Consider the following 21,752-nt stretch of genomic DNA (forward strand, 5'->3'; position numbering starts at 1 on the left):
TTATTGATGTAAGAATAACTGGCAGGGGGATGACTAGAGTAATTTCTACATCAAAAATTAAAAATACCACTGCGATTAAATAGAACCGAAGAGAAAAAGGAAGTCGTGAGGATCTTTTGGGGTCGAATCCGCATTCGAATGCTGAAGGTTTTTCTCGTTCTTGTATATTTTTTTTTGCAATGAAAGAGTTTAGTAAAATTAAAATTGAGGGTAGCCCGAATGAGATAATAAATATTATTAAAATTATATTTATCTAACAAATTGAACCTTCTAATTGGAAGTTAGGTGTACTTTTTATACTATAAATATACTTTAACCTCCTCATCAGTAGATACTTATGTAAAGAAAAAGTCACACCACATCAGCAAAATGTCAGTATCAAGCAGCTGCTTCAAAACCAAAATGGTGATTTCTTGAGAAGTGACTTTTTATATGTCGTGAGAGACACACAATAAGAAATGTTGTGCCAATAATTACGTGGATTCCATGAAATCCTGTTGCTATAAAAAAAGTTGACCCATAGGCTGAGTCTGAGATTGTAAAAGATGCTTCTCAGTATTCAAGAGCTTGAAGTGAAGTAAAATATACACCTAGGGTGACTGTTAATAGTAGCCCTAATAATGCTTGGGAAAAATTATTTTCTATAATTCTGTGGTGGGCTCAAGTTACTGTTACGCCTGAACCAAGAAGAATAATAGTATTTAAGAGGGGGACTTGAAATGGGTTAAAGGAAGCACTCCCCTAGGGGGTCATATTAAACCGATTTCTATAGAAGGGGCAAGACTTCTATGGAAGAATGCTCAGAAAAACGAGAAAAAAAATAATACTTCAGATGTAATAAATAAAATTATACCTCAGCGCAATCCCTTGGCTACAATTGAAGTGTGGAGTCCTTGAAAGGTCCCTTCTCGTCTGATGTCACGCCATCATTGAATACAAGTTAGGGTTATAATTATTATACCGAATAAAAATAAATTTATATTTATTTCTTGGAACCATTTTACAATGCCTGTAGTTAAAATGAAAGCACCCGTGGCCCCAGTAAGGGGCCACGGGCTTAGGTCTACTAAGTGGAATGAGTGGTCTCTCTTTATTATCATTACTTATTTAGTGGGGTGTAATTTCTCTAGCGTATAGTGTTGATAACACCGCAAAAACGTAAGATTGAATTATAGCTACAGCAGATTCTAGGGTTAATAAAAGAATTTGGGTTAAGATTAATCTAGCTAAGATTAAGTTAGAGGCGGCTGCTGTTTGGTTGCCCAAAAGAGTTATTAATAGGTGTCCTGCTACTATATTAGCTATAAGTCGGACTGCCAAAGTTAAAGGTCGGATTACATTTCTAATTGATTCGATTAACACTATAAATGGTATTAATAAATTTGGAGTGCTCTGTGGCACTAAATGGGCAACATATGTTTGGTATAATTTAATCAGCCGTACATCATAAATGATAGTCATAGAGGTAATCTTAAAGTTAAGGTCAAAACTATGTGTCTTGAAGCTGTAAAAATGTATGGAAATAAGCCCATAAAATTATTTATTAGAATAAATATCAGTAAAGAGATAAATGGGATAGTTCTTCCTACTGATGAGTGGGGTCCTAGCAGTATTTTAAACTCATCATGAAGTTTTTTGCAAATTCTTCATTAAATCATTAAAACAATTAATGATCTAATTCAGTTTAAAGATACAAAAATTATTGATGAAGGATCAAACACTGAAAATAAATTAGTTATTATCATTTTCAATTTATATGGCCGGTTTCGTTGCCACTAAGTGGGGTATTAGTTTGACCAACGTTGGCATTCATATTAGTATTTTTAATATTAGAAATTTTAATTACAGATAGAAGGAATAGCCAAGAGAACAATAAAAAAAGAGGTAGCCATATAATGGGTGCTATTTGAGGAATAAAAAAATGTTTTTAAACCACTTAGTCTTGACAAAACTATATTATAAATAATGTTAACTAATTTTTTCATTAAAAACATTTGTTAAATTGTTATGAAACGGTTTAAGAGACCGACGCTTACTTTCAGCCACTTAATGAATAGTTTATTTAGATATATTTTTTACTCATTTAATGAAGTTTTTTCCTGGAATTGTTTCAATTACGATGGGCATAAATCTATGATTTGCTCCGCAAATTTCTGAGCATTGCCCGAAAAATAGTCCAGGGCGGTTTGTATAAAAATTAACTTGGTTTAGACGTCCTGGCACAGCGTCAGCTTTAATTCCCATTCTTGGGACTGTTCATGAGTGTAAAACATCAGCAGCTGTAATTAAAGTGCGGACTTGGGAGTTCAGAGGGGCTATTATTCGGTTATCAACGTCAATTAAACGAAATATATTTATTTCTATTTCATTTGACGGGATTATGTATGAGTCAAATTCTAAGTTAATAAAATCTGAATATTCGTAAGATCAATATCATTGATGTCCGATAGTTTTAATGGTGATTGCCGGGTTATAGACCTCATCTAATAAATATAATAAGCGAATAGAAGGAAGGCCGATAAAAATTAAAATAAAACTTGGGATAATAGTTCAAAATAATTCTAAACCTTGGGATTCTATTATATGTTGGTCAATATTTGTGTTGTGTATAGTTGAGAATAAATTAAATCCTACAATAGAAATAATTAAAATCAAAATTGTTAGGGTGTGGTCATGGAAAAAGATTAGTTGTTCTATTAAAGGTGAAGAAGCGTTTTGGAACCCTAAAGCCGCTCAAGTTGCAATTTTTAAAAGAATAAATTATTCATTTTTGAATTTTAAGTTCACTGCACTAATCTGCCACATTAAAAATGTGTGACTAAGGATAGCTCCGAGTATGAGTGTTCGGATGGGGGTATATTTTGAAGTCATTCAATTGATGAAGAGTAAATAAAGTTATGGACTCTAGGACGGGCAGTCGAAATAGATTCCCAAATAATAAAGCTGAATAGAATAACGGCAGCTACTGAGGTATAGCTTCCTAACGAAGATAATACGTTTCAAGTAGTAAATGCATCGGGGTAGTCTGAGTAACGTCGAGGCATGCCGTTTAGTCCTAAAAAGTGTTGGGGGAAAAATGTTATATTAACCCCAATGAACATAGTATAAAATTGAATTTTTAGTCACTTAGGATTTAAATTTACTCCTGTAAATAAAGGAAACCAGTGAATTAAGCCTCCTATAATTGCAAACACAGCCCCCATAGATAAAACATAGTGAAAGTGGGCGACTACATAGTAAGTGTCGTGAAGTACGATGTCAAGTGAAGAGTTAGCTAAAATAATTCCTGTGAGACCCCCCACAGTAAATAAAAATACAAAGCCTATGGCTCATATTAAAGTTGGGGTGATAATTAAAGCTCTTCCTTGAAGTGTCGCTACTCAGCTAAAAATTTTCACTCCTGTGGGGATGGCAATAATTATAGTGGCGGCTGTAAAGTAAGCACGAGTGTCTACATCTATTCCCACAGTAAATATATGATGTGCTCAAACGATAAATCCTAGAAGACCGATTGCTATTATCGCGTAAATTATACCTAGTTGACCGAAAGTTTGTTTTTTACCTCTTTCAAATGTAATAATATGTGAAATTATGCCAAACCCAGGAAGAATTAAAATATAAACTTCTGGGTGACCAAAAAATCAAAACAAGTGTTGGTACAAGATAGGGTCGCCGCCCCCGGCAGGGTCGAAAAATGAAGTATTTAGGTTACGATCTGTTAAAAGTATTGTAATGGCTCCAGCAAGAACTGGAAGGGAAAGCAGGAGAAGGATAGCGGTTAAAAAAACTGATCAAACAAATAAAGGAGTTCGATCCCAAGTCATACCCTCAACTCGTATGTTGATGATAGTTGTAATAAAATTTACTGCCCCCAAGATTGAACTTGCCCCAGCAAGGTGAAGTCTGAAAATTGATAAATCTACAGAAGCTCCAGCGTGGGCGATGCCTCTTGATAAAGGGGGGTATACAGTTCAGCCTGTGCCTGCTCCTCTTTCCACCAGTCCTCCGGATAAAAGTAAGATTAATGAAGGTGGAAGAAGTCAAAAACTTATATTATTTATTCGAGGGAACGCCATATCTGGGGCGCCGATTATTAGTGGAACTAGTCAATTTCCAAACCCCCCAATTATAATAGGCATAACTATGAAGAAAATTATAATAAAAGCATGGGCTGTTACTATTACATTATAAATTTGGTCGTCTCCAATAAAAGAACCTGGTTGACCTAATTCCAGGCGGATTAAAACTCTAAATGCAGTGCCGACCATAGCAGATCAAACTCCAAAAATTAAATACATAGTTCCGATATCTTTGTGGTTGGTTGAAAAAAGTCAACGTTTCATAAATAAAATGGCTGAGTTTAGGTGTTAAACTGTAAATTTAATTACGAGTGGTGTACTCTTTTATTATAATGTTATGTATTCAATTATGAGTTAGGATTGCAAATCTTAAAGTGGCGTTAAGCTCTTAACTTAAAGTTTAAGGCTCCCATCTTAATTAAAGCTTTGAAGGCTTTTAGTTTTATTAACTTAAAACTTTAAATTAATAAAACTAAATTTGATAAAATTAAATTTCCGGCTAGGGAGAAAATGATGAATTTATTGATTTTTTTCTCACTCGATGAGATTTTTTTTTCAGGGAGGCTAGCTGTTAAAGAATTAAAAAATATTTTAGTGTAAAAATAAAGTGAAACTAAAGAAGACGCAACCAATGTAATTATAATTACTATGGGGAAAGTTTTTACAGCTACTGTTAAGGCGATTAATTTTCTTAAAAACCCTAAGAACGGGGGGAGCCCCCCAAGTGATATAATTAGAGTTCTTAGTATTAATTTCGTTTTAAGATTAATCTTAGAGGAATTAATTTCTTTAATTTTTTTAAAATTTAAAAAATTTATAGCGAAAATGATTGGTGATAAAACAAAAAAATAAATTAAAAAATAAAAAGTTCAAAATTTTAAAGACAAAGAGGCTAGTATGAGTATTCATGCTGAGTGTGAAATCGAAGAATAGGTTAATAGAATTTTTCTACTTATTTGGTTTAGCCCTCCAACTGCGCCAGCAGTTGCTGATATAATAATAATAAAATAAGTAAACACACTGATATTAAAATTAATAATTAATATGAATGGGGCAATTTTTTGTCAGGTGAAGATGATAAAACATTTAAATCAAGAGATGAATTCAGTAACTTGAGGAAATCAGATGTGAAAGGGGGCCAGGCCTGCTTTGATAGACAGGGCTAAAAATAAAAAAAAGTTTATTCTTTCTAAGTAATAATTTTTTATTTGAAGGGCTGTAAAGGATGCAGCTGTAATTAAAATGACAGAAGCGACCGCCTGGGTTAAAAAATATTTGATTGCTGTCTCTGTAGATTTAAAATTAAGGTCTCTTAAAATTAAAGGGATAAATCTTATTAGGTTAATTTCTAGGCCGATTCAACAAAGAATTCATGAGTTAGACGATACTGCCATTAAAGTGCCTAAAAATGTAGTGGTTATAAATGTTAATTGATAATTTTTAAAGAACATTAAAAAGGAAGAGATTTGACTCTTATAGAAGGGGTATGAACCCTTTAGCTTATTTAGCTTACCTTTATATTAATTGTGTGTGATTGGCTAGGCTCATAAAATTTATAAATTAGTTTAAATGAACATTAAATTTTGAATTTAATAGAAATAGTGCAATTCTATTATTTATAAATAAAGGTACAAATACATGATCTATTCTATCAAAATAGCCCTTTTTTCAGGCACATTATTAATTTTTTCTTAGTACATTATAAGATGTTTTAATGTTTTTTTTTGCGTTAATGAGGTTATGTGTAGCAATATATATATATATATATATATATATATATATATATATATATATATATATTAATTATATGCATATGTATGGTTAATTATATATATATATATATATTTATTTATATATATTTATTTATATGAATATATTAGTATATACATATGCATAAATATATATATTTATTAATAAATAAAAATATCTATATATATATATACATATTTTATATGTATAAAAAAAAAAAATAACGTAACCATCAATATACTTAAAATTAATAATAAAAATTAACGAATAAATAATCAAAGATCAATCTAAAATAACCAATCAATTAAGGCTATAATAATATGTTTAAATTTATTATATATATAAATCTACATATATATATATAAAAATATTTAATATAATATTTTTTTAACTATTATGCTTAAAAAAATAGTTAAAAAAATATGGGGGTTTATACTCTGGGCAGAAAAGTTTGATTTTAGCTTAATGATTTATTTTATAAATTTTATACATGTAATAGGGCAGTATTTTATATTATGAAACTAATTTAGGCATAAAAATTTATGTAAATTCTGAATAAATTTTGTGCCAGCATTCGCGGTTATACCTTACGGTTTAATAAATCTTCTTAGAAAATTTAATATAAAAGTTATTTACAGTAAAAAATTAGGTGAAATTGAGTTTTATTTTATGTAAACTTATATTTTAATTAAAACTTTAGTTAAAAGACCTGGATTAGATACCCAGTTATTTATTTTATAAAATATCTAAGGTAGTAATTTTTAAAACCTAAAGAATTTGGCGGTATTTTATTCTTATTAGAGGAACCTGTTAGTTAAAAGATACCACACTATAATTAACATTAAATTTTCTTATATACCGTTGTCTTAAGAATTAATTTGTAAGTTTTTTCTAAAATTTTTATATGATTTAAGTCAAATCAAGGTGTAGAATTTTAATGGCTCAATGGGTTACATTTATTTAAATAATGGTTTTATATTTGGTAACTATAGATAAATTGGATTTAAGAGTAATTTTATGTTAATAAAATTGAATTTAGCTCTAAAATATGTACATATCGCCCGTCGCTCTAGTTATAAAATTAGATAAGTCGTAACAAAGTAGATTTTCCGGAAGGAGGATCTTGAGTAATGTAATATAGCTTAAGTAAAGCATTTCATTTACACTGAGCTTATTTAGAATTGACTCTAATATTATGATTTTTAAAATTATAACTTTTTAATTTAATTAATTTTTTAGTATAGTAAAGAAAATTTAATTTTATAAAGTCCGTAGGGGGAAGTTGAAATAAGATTAAATATAAAAAATTTTAAAAGTACTCAAAAGGTACCTTTTGTATTAGTGTGAGTTTAATTAATTTTTTATAAAATTTTCTCGAAAAATAAAGAGTAATAAATTATTTTGTATTTGTTGTTGAATTAACATTAAAAATTATTTATAGAATTGAGATTTTATTCGATTTATTTTATATCTAGTTAAATTAAAAAGGTTTATCCTTGCTATCATAGTATTGATTGAGTTTTAAAAATATATTTTAATTAATTGATTGTTAAATTTAAGGGGGCTATCTCTTAATTTAGTTATCTATATCTTTATATATTATTTAGTTAAATTTTCGCTTAAGAACAGCTTTAATATAATAAGTTTAATTTAATAACTAATTTAATGGGATTTTTAAAAAAAGTTTAGTTATATTTTATTTGTCGGTTTAAATTAATAAAATTTATTAATAATTATTCAATTAGTAGAATTTTTTAAAATAAATTAAAAATATAATAAATAAAAATAAATTAATTCGACAAATTAAGTCACGATTGTTTAACAAAAACATTTCTTTTTTATAAAATAAAAAGTATAACCTGCCCACTGAAAATTTAAGGGCCGCGGTATTATGACCGTGCAAAGGTAGCATAATCATTAGCCTTTTAATTAGAGGATTGTATGAATGGTTGAACGTGGCTTTGTTTTATTTATTTAAATATATTGAAATAAAATTTTAAGTGAAAATGCTTAAATGACTAATTAGACGATAAGACCCTATAGAGCTTTATATATGTATTCTGTTAAGTATTAAAATTTTTATTGGTTAATAACCAGGTTGTATATTTTATTGGGGCAATAAAAGAATAAAATTAACTTCTTATTAATAAATTTTATTTAATTAATTAACTTTTAATATAAAATTTAATAGAAGTTACCTTAGGGATAACAGCGTTATTAAAGTTGAGAGTTCTTATCGACACTTTAGATTGCGACCTCGATGTTGAATTAAAAATTCTTTGAGGGGCAGCATTTTTATTAGATGGTCTGTTCGACCATTAAATTTTTACATGATTTGAGTTCAAACCGGTGTGAGCCAGGTTGGTTTCTATCTTTTAGTTTAATTTTAGTGTTTTAGTACGAAAGGATTAAGCATTAAATTATTTATTTACTAAGTTGGCAGATTAGTGCAATTGATTTAGAATCTTTATATAAAATTAAATTTTACTTAGTAGTGTTTTTAAATTTATTTATAATAATTTTTTCTTATTTATTTTTAGTGGTTGGGGTTTTGGTTAGAGTAGCATTTATAGTGTTATTTGAGCGTAAAATTTTAGGTTACATTCAAATTCGTAAGGGTCCTAATAAGGTTGGCTTCACTGGAATTTTACAATCTTTTGGGGATGCAATTAAATTATTTATTAAAGAGCAAACTATCCCTCTTCTTTCTAATTTAATTCCTTTTTATTTTGCCCCAGTTTTTTCTCTATTTATGGTTATTTTGCTTTGAAGAGTTGTTCCACTTAGTTCTTCTTTTATTAATTTTTATTTAGGGGGTTTATTTTTTTTTTGTTGTACTAGATTTGGTGTTTACACTTTAATGGCCAGAGGGTGGTCATCTAATAGAAATTATGCTTTACTTGGCGCAACCCGTGGGTGGCGCAAACAATTTCATATGAAGTCAGAATAGCTTTAATTTTTTTGTCTTTTATTTTTGTGACTGGTTCTTTTAATTTGAATGAATTTCATTTATACCAAAGTTTAGTTTGATTTATCTTAGTGTCATTTCCTATTTTTTTATGCTGGCTAGGTTCTATTCTTGCGGAAACTAATCGCAAAATGGTCCTATTCAACTGATCATAGTTTAATACTTCATGAGACCATAATTACATATATTACCTTTTTCTCGAATACTTCCTCTCATCATAATGAAATCCAAGTTGTTTAAAGGTTTTTTAAATCTAATGTTTCAATGCGATCTTAACGTGTATTATCAATTCTGCAAACAATCGAGTACTTATGAACAACGAAAGCACAAAGCACGTATGTATTACGATCGAGAATATAATAAGTGCCTTTTACAGATATACTCTTTTGCTCACAATAAAGTACTTCGTTGTCCATAAGTACTCGATTTTTCAAGAGGTGATAATTAAGATCGCTGTGAAACATTAAAAAAAATATAAATTAAAAAAATACTATAGTATTTTGTTTAATTTATCCGCGGAGATGAGAGGAAGTATTGGGGAAAAAAAGTATTAATTATGATCGCAAAATGTATTAAATTATGTATGATCAGTTAAACATACCTCGTTCCGAAATTAATTTTGTGTATTTTTGTCACTTGAAACCTGTAATGCCCCTTATTTATTCCTGGTTTTCAAAACTTACAGTATTAATCAAATAAACTACTTAGCTGCCATCAAACAACTTCGTCTCAGGTATGACAGCTGTTTTCAGCTTTTAGAATATAGTTTTAGGCCAAAACACAGTTAAAACCCATTAAAACCCAAATAAAACGCATTAAAACCCAAATAAAACCCATTTAACATGGTAAAACCCGTTGGGTTTTATTCATTAACAACCCATGTATGTATGTATGTATTATGTATGTATTATGTGAGGAGGATTCCTACCCATGGGGGTAGACATCCAGCTGCGCAGGTCACCAGTTGGACCTATTGCAGACACCTCAATGCATTCGCATGCGATTATTGTGTCGGAGCCTCTCTCGATTCCCCAGCTACAAAGCTGGCGAATCTGCCAGACCTTAAAAAGGCCAGCACATCTTTGAGAGGATACTCCCATACTTCCTCCATCTTTAAGCTAGAACGAAGGAAGGTACTAAATCTCAGGGCACTGTAAGCGGGACAGTCTGTAAGTATATGAGCCATTGTCTCGTCCCCTTCCCCGCATTCTTCGCAGATGGGAGATTCAACTAGACCCATCTTATACAGATGCCCATTCAAATTACAGTGTCCTGTGATGGCAAAAGTTGTTAGCCTCATACTATCCCTCGTGGGCCCAAGTGATTTCCCACTTAATTAAACATTGATAAATTGCATGAGCTGCATTGTCCATGTATATAGTTCCGTTTGAGCAAAGTGTAGTAATAATTTATCACAGATTGTCACACAGCTTGATTCTTTTGCCAACCGAGCAATTATGTAGAACCTTTTACGGATAAGCATTTGTATTTCACAGTCCGAAATTAAAAACGGCCTTCGTCCATGGAATGCATGTCATGGGGAAATAATCTAAGCTTATGTACGTTACCACAACCATGCATCTGTATACATATGTTATGTACATCGTAAGACTAAGACCACGCATGTCATCCTTATGAAAATTAGCTTTGCAGCACAAAAAGCATTTATGTTTTGAGAATTATTTTTACAAGAAAAGACCTTGACCATGACATAGGGGCCGTCCATAAATTACGTAACGCAAAAATCGCGATTTTCCAGACTCCCTTTTAGCATGGCATGGGTAAGATATATTTAGATCAGTGTTTCTGCTGTTAAAAACACCTGCACGAAATTAGTGCATAAAAATGTTTTTAAATGTTTAATAACACCCATCAAAAATCCGAAAAAGTGCATGAAAATGCATGAAAATGCACGAAAATCATTTACGTGCAAATAATATTAGAATAATGTAATTTTTCCAAATATTCGATTAATTGAGAAGCCTTTGTGCAACTGTACGGTATTTTCTTCATCTTTTTAGTATTTTGGTGTAAAACTATTTTTCATTTTTGGGTAAGCCCTGACTCAGATTAGAAAGTGTGGTAAAATTTCAAACCATTTAGATAACTTAATCTCACAACGATTTTATAGGGTAAAGAAATACAATATTCGTTGAAAATATGAAAATCCCCCCATAAATTGCATTTCATTTATTATTATGCATTTTTACACATTTTCGTGCATTCTTATGCGTTTTTATGCATTTGTGTACATTTTTATGCACCATGCATGCATAAAAATAATTTCGTGCGCACAAAAAGAAACACTGATTTAGATATCATTGTATCACAATATCATTGTAGCCTAAACTCCCCCTTCCCCTCTTGTGCTACGTAATTTAGTGTCGGTCCCTTATTTATGTACATGGCAGGAAAAAATTTCGATTTGGCCTTTCGTTCGTTAAATATTTATGTCAGCTGGACATTCACTTTCACCACATGAGTTACATAAGCAAACAATTCAGCTAATTAATTCATTGCCTAAGTACTGCAACCTGTTCTACAATATGTGTTACCTACATATGCACTAATAATGAATAGCGGGGTGAGAAATTCGTCAAAACTTCGCGTGTCTGACTATAAATCAAAAATAAACATAGTTACTCCATGGTGGAATACCTGTATTGGCAGGGCCAACTTTGAGAACTTACAATTAAGTAAGTTGGACCAATAGACCCGATGTTCATTCTGAGCCCATTGTTTTATTGCAAATTTTCCAATTGCTGAGTTGACAGGGATAACTGGCTCTGGACCGCATGTTGTTATACTAGCAGCCTCTTTAGCCAGCTTATCCACGTCTTCATTACCCCATAAACCCCAATGGGAAGGGATCCAATGTAAGGTAATGTCTTTGTGAATGCTCAATTGCTGCAGCGCCCTATGAAGCTCAACCGTGAGGGAGGAAACCAGCCGCTCACTAAGAAGAGAATCAAGGACACTGCGATTGTCAACAAAGATATTCACTTCCTTGTGTAGACTTGGATTTTCTGACATGTAGTTACACGCCGAAAGAACCCCAATCTGTTCAGCCTGGAAGACCGTAGCATATTTACCCAGAGGTGTAACGCCACTAGCCCCATCCATGAAGTTACCACCTTCACCAATTATGAAGGCCCATTCAACAACTCATTAAAACCCATTAAAACCCAAAAAACCCAACCCAATAAAACCCTGGGTCGGAATACCCTGGTTGCAGACAAACATTTCCAGCTTATGATATAGATTATTACCAGATCAAAACCAGTATGGAATATGTATGAGAAGTTGAATTTGTTCTGCGTGTCACCTGATTTGCATAAATAATAATGGGATAGTTACATATTAACGACGTCAGGTCAGTTTGGTGGTACATGAGTTTTTGACACATTATATTCGATTGCCAACAAAATAAATATTTGCTTATTATAATCAGTACCAGAAAATATTTAGAGCATTACAAAAAGTACTCCGCGAGTGACTATTCATGTACATATTCATTATTATTATATGTTGATTTCTGTCACGAATGCGTCAAAATATGCAAATAAGGTGATCCGTACGAAAAACATGTGACTAATCCTTACGGTATAAATATATCTAACGGTTGATACATACATATTAATTTTCCTTCAGAAATGGCTCTTCGTAGCGTTCGACTGTTTCCTGGCGGGGATGGCTTGGCGGCTGTACAGCAGTCCACGAAGCTCAATCAAGTACCGGAACTACTTTGACTTAACCATGATGGGTATTCATTGGGCGATCTTATTAACCTTTGCGACTCCATGGACCATACTATTCGGAATTTGGGTTGGTGGAACGTATCTTTTTGGACACTTTGCCCTTTCCCATAGTCGTCTTCCCGTCGCCAAGAAGCAAACGCACTGGGTCGAGTATGCCTTTCGACACACGGCGAATATCAAGTCGTCCCTGTGGATTGATTGGTGGATGGGTTATGTCAACTTTGAAGTCGTGCATCACCTCTTCCCAACCGTTCCGCCGTTCCGTTCGTACTTAGTCAGGGAGAAAGTTATGGCTTTGGCGGCCAAGTATGATCTGACGTACAATGAGTTTTCCTATGGGGAAGCGTGGGCACAAAATTTAAGGAATTTGGATGAAGTGGCTAAACATTTTAAGATGTAGGACAATATTTAAACTTAATTTTGAAATTGATAAATATATGTTTCCTAATAAAAAGCGTAGGAAAATTTGTAAAATTATTGGCAACTAACAATGCGATGCCGTGAAGTGTTCATCGCCAATCTTGATGAGACTAACTTTATTTTGTAGTTAAGCTAATATTATTAAACAGTTGTTTTGTCATTTTCGATAATGCTCAACATATTTCTCACAATTTGACCTCAAAGTTGAAAAAAATGCTCATTTTCACAAGGCGAGGTCAATCACTTTCACGCTCAACTCGCTCACTCTCGCTCAGCCCGGTTTCTCACTCAACTCGCATTTTTCGCTTTTGCTTTCTTTAAAACTTTATTACATTTTAATACAATACATTTTAATTCAATAAATGCCAACGATTATTAATTATATGGACTTTTAGTACAACTACTCATGTGATAATTAATATAAAAATGATTAAAACAAAAAGAAAATTTGCACCAACTGCAACTAATGAATGGAACAACAGTACAGTCAAATACGCTACAATCAGTCCCTTTGGATTGAAAACAAACTTCACTGACATTTTTAAAGTTAGGTTTTTCACCATCAGCCCACAACCCACTCGAGTACCAACAATAACGAATCATTGGTAAAAACACTGGTGCACTTAAGAGAAAGTGAACCAATGACTGGAGTTTTAAAATTCCATTACGTGTGCACAATTCTGACAATTCTTGTTCATGAGGACAATGCAAGGAGTCAAAGTAGTAAAACTGTTTTACAATAAATTTCAACTGTCGATGAAAATACGTATCCAATGGTTGGCAAAGGTCCGTGCAGCCTTCCGGAACAAATTTTAGATTGAAGTCGAAGGTCTCTTTATCTTCAAACCTTTCGTCGTACAACTGCATATTAGTTTGTCCAGTCCAATTGTCCAATATATAAAGAATTTGATTATATTCAGCATGTGGCACGACCATTCTGTCCAAAAAATCCGCTACTAAAGTGTTGCTTAATTTTCCTGATTTGCTTGAAGCAATGACTAAATTTGGGGCAGTAAATATACTTCTTTGTACTACGGGGCCAAATGTTCCACCTATTTCCTATTTAAAATTATGTTAGATAAAAATCTAGTTATCAGTACAGAGTCGAAATTAATTTAAAGTCCACATACTTGTAAACAAACATACACCTGAGGAAGAATTGAGCCATTATAGGCAATAATATATTGGACGGTGTACGAATGCGTGACCTTATTCTTCGGTGAGAATGCAGTCCCGATGGTTGTTCTTTCTCCTTTCCATGTTAAAGTTCGATTAGACAAAATTTCGTACTTAAATCCAGTTTGGTCCGTGTTCCAGATATTTTCTTTTTCATAAATATTCAATAGTGGTTGGATATGGTGTCGAAAATTTTCTGTTTGTTGAAGAATTTGGTCCATCTCCTTCACTGTTGATCTCTTGACAAGTTTTTGAACTTTTCTAGATGAAATTCTATTTCGTCGTTTGAACGTGCTGATCCATGTATCGCAAGCTTTAAAATTAAAGCCAGGATACTCCTTTGCCTTTATTAAAGCCCATCGTCTAATGTCGATTGTGTGTATAGGAAGAAATCCAGTCCTAGCTTCTCGAAACCGTTCAAGAACAAAGTTTTCAATCTCACGCATTATTGTGAACTTGGTACCACCTAATATCATTGTATTCATAATAAGTTCATTTTGTCATATCTCATTTATGAATAAAGTTATAAAACCGATTTACCCATATCGATTTGATCTCTCCATCTCATAATATAATTATGGTGTTTAACATTTTTGAATTGTTGCCGAAATGTGCGAAATTTCCAGGCCTTGTTGTTGTTGAATATTTCTACTGCTTTCTTCTTGTATTCCATACTCACATCGTCATCCACAATCTTTAAACCATTTTCATCTATGTATGGTTCCAAACTACAAAGTACTTCATCAGCATCTATAAAGTAATAAATATAGTGTACCCGTGATAATGTTTAAAAAAAATTGGTCATCAAACAATTCGAAATAGCATACCGTTGGTAAATTCCTCATCTTTTACGAATACATAGTCATGTACTAATTCGCACAATTTATCAAGTAGTAGGTTGCCAATTACAATTTCTTCATCCGTTGGTTCCCTATACTCATAACTAAAGTATTCTTCGATTTTTACAACTAATATTTTTGATACACAGAGTAAGTTAATACTATCCATTCTAATAATAAATTATTGTTAACGAGTAATAATAATCCTTTAATGAAAATAATGAGACGAATTACAAAAAAAATCCTAAAAGTTCAGACTGGAGTGAGTTGAGTGGAAGGCTGGAAGAGTTGAGCGAGTTGGGCATGAAAGTGATTGACCTCGCCCAGTGAAAATGAGCATTTTTTTCAACTTTGAGGTCAAATTGTGAGAAATATGTTGAGCATTATCGAAAATGACAAAACAACTGTTTAATAATATTAGTTTAACTACAAAATAAAGTTAGTCTCATCAAGATTTGCGATAAACACTTCACGGCATCGCATTGTAAGTAAGTTTACGGGAAATTTCGAGCATTTTTGGGAAATTTTTGAAAGTTTTTCATACCACGGTGTGCCGAAATATCTAAGATAACAGAATAAAACTCCACCTTAACTTGCTATATAAATATGTAAGTAACTGGTTTATTTTCCTATCCAGCATAAATTATTTGACCCGAATTTCTTTACACATAATTTGTCCGGGTTTGTATAAGGGCTAACACCAATTTTGCCAGTTTTAACTAATTTTTTTCTAAGCTGACGCATTGACAACACTTCAGATTAGATCCGTAAAAATTTGATTTTTTTAGAAATATGACGCCAATTTGGAAGCATACGTTACCACCGCATTTTTCAAACTGGAGTACCACGAACTTGTACAGGATTTTGTAACTGATGAAAATTGCGTCCAAAATTCTTGCGTCCACTGAATTCCCACCATGTTCATCACTTTGCTCATTTGGATTGGTCCAAAATGCAAAATTGCAAAATTGCATGCAAAATTTTGCATTTTATTCAAAATTCTGTCATTGACATTCAAATGGTCAGGTTATTCCGAGAAATAAAATATAAAAAGCAATTATGTATCAAGAAAATTAAGCAATTCTATTCAGACTTATAATAAATTTGTACTTGAGTTACAACAAACATATTTTACAAAAGTATATCATCAAATGTTACACAAAGGGGCAACGTCATGCACAACATTTTGAGTAACAATGACGCCATAAGTTTCATGAATGAGAGTTATTGATTAAAGTAGTTAAAATTACGAATTTGTGTAGTTTTACGTGAAACCCATTTAAATCTACGCAATTTATTCTATATAAGTCCATGGATAAATATGTTGGAATTGATATTTAAATGCCCTATATAACTTTTCTCCGTATTGTTATGCATAAACTTCACCAGGCGTCATAATAAAATAATGTCGCTATCTGTGCACAAAATTAGTCCATATAATACATACGTACATACATATATAATTTCCGTCTCCATAATCCATCCTATAGGATGAATGCACATTAATAATTGCGAAGCTTAAGTAAATATATTTATTTAAGTCACAGCTAACAAGGGAATCACCTCGAGTCACCTCAAACGCTATAGGGACTTCGAAAATATTTAATAATTCAAGTGGATACATACCGGATGTTGACTAAAGATTGATTAGGTGTCCCACTGGAAAGTCTCGCGGATATATTTTATTGGTAACTCAATAACTGATGAAAATGATACGTTTTACGTTTCCATATTACATAAAAATTACTACTTATATTGGTACAAAGGGGTTTTAAATTGTAAATTTGGTTTTTTATTTTCCGAAATTTCGAAAATATATTACTTCCGTTCACCATAATGTACTCAACCAAATTTCTGCCTTGGTTAATTCGTCATTTTAAATTCTCCCGCCTGATAAATTGTCTGCCCTTCGAATTTGACACGCAACCAGGAAAAATTACGGGCATAACATCAAAGTGGCGAATTCGAGTGTGCCAAATACAATCCATCCTGGGATTTGCGTACTGGCTTATACTCCTCCATCATTTCTGCTTCGGTCAAGGCACGATGCTGAAAAAATTGCAGGGATTTCCATTTCTTATCTGCTTCACAATCCTGATCGGTTGCGGATTTTGCGTTGATCAGGATGTTGCTCCGATTCAAATGATCAACTCTATACTCAACTTTGAAAAACGTCTTCTCAAAAGTCCCTATTTCATTGAGTTATAATGGAAAGATCGAAGAAAATGTTTGCTTTATTTGTCAATATTCCGAATGCTGTCGGCCATTCATGATCAGAAATTAGTGGTTAAAATTAGTTTGTGGTTAAAATTGTTCTCATGTTTGTGGCGTTGGGTACTGGGGTCACATTTTGAAGTGATGAAAAATTAATATTCCTTCATATGTGTGGTACCTATTTACGCATTTTTTATGAAATGCTACACTCTAAGAAATTTTATCACAGACAGGGGACTATTAAAATAAACCGTAGTAACGTTAGAAGTAGCTCACCCTGAAATATTAATTAGGACATTACTTTGCACCAAAGGTGCCAACTAAGCGCACAAAATAAGTATACAATTTCTATAATTTTCCATCAAAGGTGCATTATAATTGGACAACATAGGTGTAGAATTTTGTACAATTTTGCACCTATAGTGTAGAATAAGGCGATAAAATAAATATCTAATTCTGACACAATTTCGATTTTTGTCCGGAAACCATGAAATTGTGGTGACAAATTTTTGAAATTATTTCTTCAAGTTATTCGGCACTTTTGGTGCGTTTTGGATGAATGCTACCAATTGTTTCGCATCATTTTGAACAACCGATTGTTCGACACTAACAGTGCCACTTATTCCAAAATTGTAGTCCTTTCTCGATCTATTTGCACAATTGATTCGCACCATTTGGCTTACGGATTGTTCGATACCAAAGGTGCGAATAAATTAATCAATAATGGACAAGGGGATTTTTAATTAGCATCAATTGATGCAAAAAACTCGTGAATACACAGACGGACAGACGGACAGACGGACAAGAGGAATTCAATAGCTCCCGTGCTACGCAGGGTGAGCTAATAACCCTAAATGTATACCGCGTATAAATTTTGTTTATTGTCGCTCTGCCCAATCTTTGAGTGCAGGGTGTAGTCTCACTCTAAATATATTTAGTTTTGTCAAGTCTTAAGCATTGGGTAAATTTGACATTATATACCTTCTGTAATAACCTGCCACCAGATAGAAACCTGTAACGGAACATAAATTTATCATCGAAATGCCGTAGATTTTTGAAAATTTCGTGCTGGATATACCGTTTAAAATGTGTTCAACCCTTGAAACTTTGTAATTTTAGATGGTGAAAGCATGAAGATGTCGCTGGCAGAAAAGGGTATGGGCGCTTTCACAAGGACTTACGAGCTTACCGAGATCTTGATTCCGTTCGCAATAGTTTTCCTTCTAACCATGGATCCCTGCACGCCGCCATTTCTGCTCTCCACTTCAGAGCAATGCCACGAAATTAGTTTGATGAAGTTTGGTCCGGAAATATTCATTGTTCTGATTGAAGCCTGGTTGGTTGTACAAATTTTATGTGCCGGAACGCCATGGATGTTTTACATCCTTGCCCCTGGAATTGTTGGACTCCTCAACTACTTCCAACTTTTGAAAGGGTAAAGCTGTTTGTTTATTTTGTAAAATCTTTATCTATTAAAGTAAAGCATTATTTTATTAAATATGTATGTATCTAGTATGTATGCAAGTTTCTGGAAGCTGCACTGTTAAAATACGCGTTTGAGAATTTTTTCAATACGAAATCAAACTGTGCTAAATCCATAGTAAACCTTACCCTTCATCCAGTTAACTTCACCATTAATTTAGAATAACTAGTCTACGTGATATTTAATTCAGAGTGCATTTATTTTTCAAAGTGATAACAATGTTTTTAACAGTTTTCTTTAAGTAGAATTTATCTGAATTTCTAGCGAGACAATGTTCCCTTTCCCTACAGAAACATTCAAGTTTTGGAGAAGTACCTGAATGGATTCCTCATGTTGCGGGTGGTTCCCTCAGTTGTTGGACTGATCCCCATGCTGCAAATTGTTTTTCAGTTCGTCTGCATTAAGCTTCACGGGAAAATTGCGATGCCTGGTTTTCTCATCTTTCCCCTAATTCTGCTTGACGCCGTGGTCACGAATGCGTTTGTCTTCACATTGGCCTCAAGGGTGAACAGTACATCAACTGAAGTGTTGGAAATGCAGGTTAGGCACTCGGTCCAACTTGGCGCGAAGCGATCCGTACTCGAGAGATCAAGGCCTGCAGCGTCCTCAATATAAAATTCGGCTCGAACTTCATTGATAATGGAACACCGCTTGTAATTCAGGATTTCTGTTTGAATCAAACCTTAAGTCTGCTTCTCATCAGTGCATGATTACGTGCACGCTAGTCGAAATCTTCAATAGTGACATGCATACGTATTGATTTCCCTGTAGTTATGTTGCTACCGCTTGGTGGTAAATACAATGGACCGTGAACCGAAGTTTGTTACGGATATGATGAAACTTTAATATCTAACTATAACTAGACTTTTCGTCAATGCCACTATGCTAAAGTCATCTGTGAATAGTGCTTGATGTTATTTTAATAATCGATTCGTAAGGGTGTTCCACTGTTCTGGTTGACGTTAAACGTCTTTTGTTGAAGCACTTCAGGATCTTCAGGATCAGGATCAGGATCAGGATCAGGATCAAGTAGATTAACATGGGTCCCTTTATTAGTTTAACATGGCCGTTTTGATCGCCAAATTTAGTAAATAAATACGTAGGAAAACTCATGCTCCCTCTAAATATCTATGTATGAGTGGAGCTTTTCGTCCAGCCTAAAATTATATTCTATTTCGTAGTGATATACTACTATCTACTTCGTCGTCCGTAGAGCGCTTCCTGACCCTAAAGTTTATGCATTTGACACTTCTTCTGCGGGATTATAACTCACTGGCTAAATCAGTAAATACATATTACATAGGAACAAGTGTTTTAGTCAGAAAAAATCACAATTCCCTGTCCGACACTTTTGCACATTATGAAGTTTAGCGTACCGAATTTTGTACAAAATTTCGACTGTGTTTATCTAAACTATTTATACGCACCACCATGTCCAATTATAAAAAGCCATACAAGGAGCGATGCTTAAACCTTTGTAAGGGTAAAGCCTTAATGAAAAAATAGCGATGACCATGGCGGAGGCTAATCTAAAAAATTTGAACCATAACCTTCGGGTCAACACATTGCATGAATTATTCCGACATATGATTTTGCTTTTAGAAATGCGAATTTTATGACAAATTGAATCATTTCTGTAGTTCCTAACTGCATTTATGCGTTCGTTTTTCATCGTGTTGTTTCCAAACGGGGAATGTTTCTTTCGTCTTATTTATGTACTTCTGTGGAAAAATAGCAACGTATGTATGTATGTATGTATGTATTTGTATATCAGCGGTATACTTGATGGTTTAAATAAATGTTTGTAAGTCACGCAAAGTGTCAGTAATTAACCAAGTGGTACAATTAACTTAATGAAATTCGTGTATTTATTCTCTCACGCAACATTTAATTAGCAAATTAAGTAGAACTCTACTCCAGCCATCTTAGTAAAGCTAGGCATACTAAATATTTATTCCTTGTTTTGTAATATAGATATGAATGTATTCCCGAGTAAAATGTTGTGGCAGATTGTACATAATTCGACAAAACCATTATGCTTAATATTTTACGAATAAAATTTTCTGGCGGTTTATGCAGAAAGGAGGTAATCGGTTTTGTCGAATAAATTATGCATAGAGATCCATAGCGTTTTATGCATGGCATGTAAGCCCAAAAAAATATGCAGAAATTTGTTCCCCTTTTATGAGTAAAGTTTTTGTCGTAATTCTTAATGCGAAACTGTGTGGAAAAACATTATTTTTTCTACAAGGTTCTTCTTTATTCCAACTCTACATTATTCATCATTCGTGTTAGTGAGCGTAATTCACCACCAGCATCATACAACCATAAAAATTTCCAGAGATCAATTTTATCCATTGGCAATATTCTAAGATTGTTGCTCACGGCCTGAACTTGAAAAGAATCCAGTGATAGTTTTGAAGGTAGTATGCTGCACTTTTTCACAAACATTAACGGGTGTATATATTCACTAAGTAATATTATCTTATATATGACAAAAACTGGTCACCACTTCGAATTACTGAATTAACTCCCTTTTTGGTATCTCTTTGCGCCGTGTTAAAATACTTTCCTGCTATTAAACATGAGTTATAGGAAATTCCTTGTGTTTCTAAACATCCCAATCGTGACATTTTGTTTCTTTCATTATTACTAAAGATATACAATTTTCCAGTCCCAAACACAGTGCAACAACCAGCGGTGAATGACTTCTTGAAATGCTTGATATTTTCTGTGAACGATAAGTGAAGCGATTTTGCTTCCGAATTTCTAAAGCTACATTCAGCCGTCGAGAGCAAACGCTGAGTAACCACTGTTCGTTTCACGATTTGCATTCCGACTTGTCTTGTTCCGCAGAAGCTATTAGTCAGAACACCGTTGAAGTTTTCAAATTGAAATAGGGAGTAACTCCAAAGCGGACCCCAATTTTGTACACATTCCGCGGCATGAAGCAACAAATGGGCATTGAACGAGCAAAATCGGTCGCCATACAAATCAGGGATCGAAAAGCAAAATTTTTTGAGTAACGTATGAGGTATTTCGGTATCGGTCACAATATCTTGGCAA

The 21,752-nt window shown here is 33.1% G+C and overlaps 2 protein-coding genes and 1 pseudogene across 3 annotated transcripts; 1 reads left to right on the plus strand and 2 right to left on the minus strand.

The window, feature by feature from the left end:
* Nucleotides 1–2,052: 2,052 nt before the first annotated feature.
* On the minus strand, nt 2,053–5,599 carry LOC118436688 (annotated as a pseudogene). The gene has a single exon (XR_004835629.1). The product of XR_004835629.1 is annotated as a cytochrome c oxidase subunit 1-like (transcript).
* A 6,887-nt stretch (nt 5,600–12,486) lies between these two features.
* Nucleotides 12,487–12,954, plus strand: LOC110854497 (acyl-lipid (8-3)-desaturase). Its single transcript, XM_022102929.1, has one exon. It carries the CDS (start codon nt 12,487–12,489, stop codon nt 12,952–12,954), a length of 468 nt encoding a protein of 155 aa, XP_021958621.1.
* Nucleotides 12,955–13,349: 395 nt separating this feature from the next.
* Nucleotides 13,350–14,509, minus strand: LOC118436681. The gene is made up of 2 exons (XM_035855198.1): nt 14,105–14,509; nt 13,350–14,033 (listed from the first exon to the last, which is right to left on the minus strand). The coding sequence occupies exons 1-2, from the start codon at nt 14,369–14,371 to the stop codon at nt 13,350–13,352; spliced, it is 951 nt and encodes a 316-aa protein (XP_035711091.1). The 5' UTR covers nt 14,372–14,509.
* Between the last annotated feature and the right edge of the window lie 7,243 nt (nt 14,510–21,752).

The sequence above is a fragment of the Folsomia candida genome, unplaced genomic scaffold, assembly GCF_002217175.1.
Source record: "Folsomia candida strain VU population unplaced genomic scaffold, ASM221717v1 Fcan01_Sc010, whole genome shotgun sequence".
NCBI classification, from domain to species: Eukaryota; Metazoa; Arthropoda; class Collembola; order Entomobryomorpha; family Isotomidae; genus Folsomia; species Folsomia candida.